General features: G+C 25.5%; 1 protein-coding gene across 1 annotated transcript in view; it reads left to right on the top strand.

Moving 5' to 3' along the window:
- The first annotated feature begins 366 nt into the window (after window positions 1–366).
- Window positions 367–7,699, top strand: part of LOC136980447 (GTP-binding protein Rheb homolog) — a 35,972-nt gene continuing 28,639 nt past the window's right edge. The window contains exons 1-2 of the mRNA XM_067276553.1: window positions 367–520; window positions 7,005–7,076. Coding sequence (XP_067132654.1) covers window positions 472–520; window positions 7,005–7,076 — 121 coding nt within the window. The 5' untranslated portion in view covers window positions 367–471. The remainder of the gene's footprint in view (window positions 521–7,004; window positions 7,077–7,699) is intronic.

Raw genomic sequence — 7,699 nt, 5'->3', positions numbered from 1 at the left:
ACTCTGATATCTAGGTACTCTATTATAAACTATGATGCAGCGACGTGTAGCGATAGCTGCTTATTACGTCATTTTCGCTACACTTTCGCTGCATAAAGAAACGCGGCCAATTGGATTAGACGTCACGACATCTGGTGGACACTCGAGTAATCTCAACGTCCTTGAATGGAAAGTACTCTTACACCGCAATAAAGATTAACATTTTATACAATTACCCGTTACACACATTACACAAAATTTGGAATATATTTTATTAAGAAATATTATTTTTTACTTTAAAAAAACGTAATTACAACTTTTATTTATTTATATTTTAAACAATTTAATATCAGTAAATTAGTATCATATTTTACCACCAGAGTACATTAGTCTCGATCACGTGGTTATTGTGATCGAGGAAATGAAATTTGGTTAAAATAATTTTTGTTTTCTTTCAATTTTATTTATCTGATGTGTAATTGAATAACAAAGATGCCACCAAAACAAAGAAAACTCGCCATTATGGGTTTTAGATCAGTAGGTAAGAAACAAAAATATTTCATAACTTTAAGCAAATTAGTTAGGCCTAATGTAAATTCATATATATACTTATCTGTATATAAACAAATATTTAAAGTTATGTAACTTAATAAAAACATTAAAAAAATTTACAAATTTAAATTAAAACTGGATTTTTTTTGGCCTTGAGAATTCGTTATTATATTTCTTTCAGCAATATGAATTACTTTAAAATATTTTTTTTTTTTTTTGGTGCGTTTTATATTATTTTTTTAAATATATGCACAAATACCTGCAAAAGTAACCATGATTGAACATATAAACAATAATACTTTCTTCCAAATTCATAAACACAAGTTTAATTTTCTTCATTAACTAATGATTATGCAATACTTATGTAAAGAAAATTAGCTTTTTCCATATACATATCTACATTATTACATGTTAAACTTGAAACAGGTGCTAATAAAATAGTTTCCTATAAAGAAATATATTGAAAGATGCCATTTTGTAGCATAGATTAAAACTAGGTTAATAACTTTCTCGACAAAAAAAATGCCAATCAGATAATTATGCATATGTTAGGTAGGATCAATGATGATGCAATATCCATCCTACTTATTAAATTAAATTTGGTAGTGTGATGGACATAATTGTTGTAGACATAAATTGGGTGGTCGATCATATCGTAACATGATCTACGGTATATGTGGCAGTCTTCTTCCTTATCTTATCTGATCTTTTGTAACTTGTATGCATCATCTGATTGAATTTTTATATTAGGAAAAAATTGTTATGCTAATTTAGTTTCGAGATGACACAATTCCATTTCACCTTGTTTAAATATTCTTAGATCATTATTGCTTGATTTGTGTGTTATATATTTATATAATAAAATCACAATGAAAAACTTGAATAAAGTTTATTAAACTCAGCTCAAGTATTCAATAGTTGTATTAATTCATAATTGGTTTAATAAAGCTATTAAATCTCGGATCTAGTCTGCTTTTATAATATTCGAATATTAATAATTAACAATGACTATTAATATTATATATTTAATGTTTTCTAGTTTTTAACAATTTGGCCTATGTAAAGTTATATCTTTGTAAATTTTGAAGATTGAATGAAGAAATATTAGTAAAAAAAGTTTAAAATTTGTTTATTCAAAATAAAGTTACAAGTTCAGAAAATTTAATTAATTACTAGGTATATAAAGGCAAAACTGTAGCAACTTTATTGAACATAATTTTAACATTGATGAAAATTTTGTATTCTACTTTTATCTAAATAAGCATTGAAATTGATATGAATTGATCAACAGAATTTTGATTTAAGCTTTAAAAATGAACATATCTGGAATTTCTTTTTGGTTCTACTTAATCATTTAATCTTTAGTTACTTTTGCCAATATTTGTAGCATATTTCCTATTAAGTTCAAAGACAGTTTCCAAGTCATTAATATTTTAAAGTTCTTAATTTTAATAAGAAACAAAAATTTAGTTTTTAAAATAATAATATAAAATTGTATAAAGATTTCTTTTTGAGCTGCAATTTGAAAAAAATTGTAGACCTATAAATTCCCACTGTCTGTCCTAGTCTGTCCTTTTTTAACCTCGAGAATGGAGTTAGATGAAAGACCAGATATGGAAACCTTAAGGGCAGGAGGTCTCGATTAACTATATATGAACTTCTGATGCAAACCAGAAGTCACATTATTTCAATTTAAAAATTTTCCCCTGAAAGGAGTTGGATAGATGACTGGCACAACACCATTGCTAACAGAAAAGTAGGATGTACAGGGTCAAGACACTACAGTACTAATTTGAAGTGGAGAGCATATATTTTAAATTAAATTAATAAAAGTATGATTAAAAATTGCAGCCCGGCATTGTGATGATGTCACAATAAATAATTGCTTGTTGTATTTAAAAATAAAAACTTCTTGAAGACCAATCTTAAAAAGTAAAATGTATAACTTTTTCTAATAACAGCATACTTTCCAATGTTAGCTGTATGATCTATATTCTTTTCATGATTAGCTTTTATATGTTGGAAATAGTTTTTATATAACTTATTATTAAGAATATGTTATACTGTGTAGTAATATCTTATAATTTTAAAACTGACAAAGAATTAAATTTTAACCTAATATTAACCGTTTCAGTTGTGATCTTTTCAGTTAAACATAACAATTTAAATTTAATTCAAATAAAAAGTTACATAATTATTACTGACAAGTGACATTACTCTCAAGCTTTTAGTAAGTTTAAATAAAAAAATAAAACTTTTATATAAAATAACAATGTACAGTGGAACCTCGCTTAATGAGCATAATTTGTTCCAGAATCTTATTTGTAATGCGAAACACTCATTAAGTGAAACAATTTTTCCCATAGAAATTAATGTAAAATACGATAATGTGTGCCATGCCGAAAAAAATACTCAAATATTTTACATATAATGTTTATCCAAAGAAAATTATACAGTATACATTGTTAAGGAGCATGAATCATCATCATCTTTCTTCTAGTGCGGAATGAACCAACCTAGAATGCAAATTTGATTTGCAGAAAACAAAAAAAATCACAGATGATATGTCTAATAAACATGCCAAACAATATGTCAAATTCTTGAGCTATGTAAAGACTATAATTAAATATTATTAATTGATTAATTTGACTAGAGATAGGCAGTTATTATGCTTCTAGTTCGTATTAAATTTAATAATTATAAATAATTAATCTTTAATTTAGACATTTCTAAAATTTGATTTCGAATTGGTCATTAAATTTAATGAGAGATAGCAGCATAACTGCCTACCTCTAGTCAAATTATTTAATTTCTAATATTTAATTATAGCCTTTATGTAGTCTAAGAATTTGGCATATCATTTGGCATATTTATTATATAACGAGCTATGATTGTTAATGTTTAAACGTAATATGTGTGATCACAAGTTTGGAAAAATGTGTGATCACAAGCGACACTAAGATGCTAGCAGAATGTGTGCTAAACACAAACTAATGGAGCAGGTGCACAATCTGGGACTTTCCCCTCTCCTGGTCACTCATTATGCGAAATACTCGTTATGTGAGATGCTCATTAAGCGAGGTTTCACTGTACAATTATTTGTTGTAATTTTTCAGAAAGCACTAACAAGTAGGAAATGTGTGAAAGTAAAAATTAGAAATACCAGTTCTTTAGTTCCACATTTTTTATGAAGTAGATTACTTGTTAGCATTCTATGACTTTTAGAATATTCTATTCATTCTATATCAATAAGATCAGAGGTTGTGTTTTGTTTTTTTAAAAGAAGTATTCATGAGAAATAAAATGTTTTATTGACTCTTTTTGTTTTATCATAAATAGTTTATATGATTATGTTGTGGCCTTAAAGAAATCTATTATCAACAAAAAAGGAATTTTGTATTCTTATAGGATTCTTGAATGGACAAAAACAACAGCAATGCTGGATGAAAAATAAAGTTATGTAGACTTTTGTAGAGACTGAAGAACTAGATAATTGTTATAGAAAATATCTGAATGTAGTGTAAACATAACATAAGTCAAAAATTAAATGTATTAATAAATATCTACATTTAAAGTTAAATGAGATAAAACTACAGACCAGTCAGTGATGGCCAACCTTTTTCTGAAGGTGGATCAAAATTGAATTTAAAATTTAATAATCCCAAATTGTGAGTCAAATATTTAATTTGAATAATTAAGAAAATAATAATAAATGCAAATTTTATTTTATTTAACTTCTTAACCTACACCAGAAAAATAATAAACTCTATAGAAGTGAAAAAAAAATAATGTGTTCATAATAGAAACAAAATCTGCTGTTGTTTATTTGGTGATATCTGAGGTTCATAATTAGTTGCATTTTTAAGACTTCATGACAGTTTTAGGATACTAATTTTACACTACATAAGCAAAATTTTGAGATTTATCAAATATTTTTCATAATATATAAAAATGAATAACACTTAAACTTTCAGTGTGGGTTACAGTAATTACAGTGCTGCTCAGTACTATTTTATGGCATTGCTGAAGTGTTGTTGCAGTACTCTAGTTGGGCTGCAATTTGAAAAAAATTGTAGATCTATAAATTCCCACCATCATTCATCTGTCTGTCTTTCCTTAATCTCGAGAATGGAGTTAGATACATGAAAGTCAAGACCAGATATGGAAACTTTAAGTGCAGGAGGTCTCAATTAACTATATATGAACTTCCAATGCAAATTGGAAGTCACGTTATTTCAATTCAAAACGTTTCTTCTGAAAGTAGTTAATAGATGATTGGCACAACACCATTGCTAATGGAAAAGTATGATGTACAGGATCAAGACACTACACTACTAATTTGAGGTGGAGAGTATATATTTTAAGTTAAGTAAATTAAAAATATGATTAAAAATTGCAGCCCAACATTGGGACAATGTTAATAAAAAATTCCTCATTTTATTTGAAAATGAATTGATGTAGGAGAGAAATAATTCAAAGATTGTCTAATTGCCTACATCAATTTAATCTTTAATGAAATAAAATTTATAATAGAGCATGAAGACAATGAGGTCATCAGCTTCCTAAACCTAAGAATAACTTGAATACTAGACCATCTTTCACTTGTAGTCTTCCACAAACCATTTGCACTAACACAAATACCATCTGTCAACTTTTTCAATATGGGACTTACAAAAACACTGCTAGTCTTTCACTTATATGTGGTCTATGGTCATTATAGCAACAATTCTTCCACAATTTGTGAAATAAATATTGTCAAACAGTTCATTTTGGATGAGGAATTTTCTTTAAACAAGTTCAATTATCTTCATAACAAGTTGTGGAATAGCCTTTTTCATAATTCATGTCTCCTCACTTCACTGTAAAATGTCAAGTTATTTTCCTATTCTTTACCTGTCTTTAGAAGCTGTTTAGATAAAATAGCAAGACATGTGCCAAAAAGTTTTGTGAATATTTTCACAAGTGCTTTATCATCATTATGTACACTTCTTTGCTTGACAGAGAATCCTCTAATGTTTTTACAAAATTTAGTATATATAAAATTCTTTTAAGATTGATGCAAAAACCACCTTTTACATTGGTGTTACAACTCATATTATAGGAAAGAATTATAGAACATAAGGGCAATATATAAAACAACAGACTTACAACAGAATTAGCAAAGATAGTGGTAATGGAAGGTTATTCCCAAACTTGGATCATATCCAACTCATCAGTTCATATCATAAAAAAAATACTTTATTGGAAATTCTCTTGAAATTCTTATCCAAGAGCTGTGCAATATGAATGTCAACAAACCACTGGTATTTGGAAACATTTTTTTCTCTCTCTTTTCATATTTCCTTAATTTTATTTAATATAAATTCTAATTATATAATTTTTTACCAGAAATTTTTCTGGTAAGAACTTAATTATTAATATTTAAAAATATGTTTCATTTCATTGATATTTAAAAATATTTTATTTTGAATCCTTGTTCCATTGCCTGGAAAAATCTTGATTAATCAAGCGAAAATGTTTGCATAAAAACAATTTTTGTAATTTGTTTTAAATTATCTCATTAAAATTTTAATTTTTTTCAGTAACATTGGCTCAAGTCTTTATTTTACAATTCATTGAATATATAGAGCAAATAATACTAGCAAGCATACAGTTTTTACAGTAATAAATTTGTTCATCTCATTCACATTTTATCTTCATCAAATTCATCAGTAGATAATAATCAATCATTGAATTCTAAGATAAGCTTTAATAATATAATGTTTATTGTCAGTATGCCAAAAGATTAAAATAGGGAAAGAAAAGAAATACATTTGTTTTTATAATATTAAACCTAGGTTAACTGACCTATTGGTTTAACATTAAAAATGTTAAATAAAAGCTTTTACAAAATTATTTGTTTAAAAAATTCAAAAAAATAAATAATTAATTGAAAGAGATCATTAATTGAACTTTATAAAAAATTAATTTATTAAAAGTAATTTAAATGAATTAAAAAATGTTTTTAAAGAATATATTAGTTTATTTGAAATGACTAAATTATGTGGTGTACATTTAATGTAAAAGACTAATATTTCAATTTTAATTATGAAATGTTCAATAATTTAATATATTATCATTTTCAATGCATTTCACATAAATATTCTATAATAGTTTATTTTCTTAATATCATTTTCAAAGTTTTATTTATCAGTTGAACTAGTTTAGTGTCAATTTGTTAGTTTCTTTATTGGTTTGATATATATCAATATGTATTGTGACATTGATTAAACAACATATGATTTCCACTGTCATGTGCTTTTTAAATGTGCCATAATAATTATCTTATAAATCTTTATTTTGCAGATATTGATTAGATTATATTATTTAGCTAATTTTTTTTGTTGATTATGAATAATAAACAAATTACCTATATTTACATATATAATTCTTCAATTATTGATTTTCAAAATTTATTTATTTCCAATTTTTAGGAAAATCATCACTCACTATACAGTTTGTTGAAGGAAGATTTGTAGATGTCTATGAACCTACAATTGAAAATAGTAAGTGTTTCAGTTGATTTTTAATAAAAAGAAATTAGTCATAAACTTACTACATTTGTTAATTGGACCTACTTATCTTTTATTGTGATTTGTAAAATATATCCGAAAATTATAAAATATTCTTCATAAAATTTTAGATTTTACAAAACAAAACTTTTGTAGACAATTCTTATTCATTTGGATCATTTTAATTGTTACATTTAACAAAATTTTAAGCTGATCACTTGATTTATTAATTTTGCTTTTAAAAGCAAAATTGTAATTTAGGTGATTAGATTAGAATTTATAAATTAGATTATGTAGGCAACAGACAACTAAATGAGATAAGTGCATATTCTAAGAAGATAAGTGATTATATAATTTATTACCAATTTATTATATTATAATGCTTTATTATGGTATATAAATGTATGAAGTATTTGATTGCTGTTTAAGAATATTAATGTAGTTATTAATTATTAACAGTACTTATTAAATTCTTTTTCTCTGCAACAAATATCAAGGACAAATATGTGTTTCTTCACTTAATTTACCTTGTTCATCAATGTTAGATTGTTGTTGGTATGGGAGTAACTAAATTAGATTGGAATCTATTAAGAAATATTATATTAGCTTAAATCCTC

Source organism: Centruroides vittatus, unplaced genomic scaffold (assembly GCF_030686945.1).
Source record: "Centruroides vittatus isolate TY-2023 unplaced genomic scaffold, ASM3068694v2 contig_7, whole genome shotgun sequence".
In the NCBI taxonomy this organism is placed as follows: domain Eukaryota; kingdom Metazoa; phylum Arthropoda; class Arachnida; order Scorpiones; family Buthidae; genus Centruroides; species Centruroides vittatus.
Note: the sequence above shows the minus strand (reverse complement) of the source record. Positions and strands in the feature narration are given on the sequence as shown.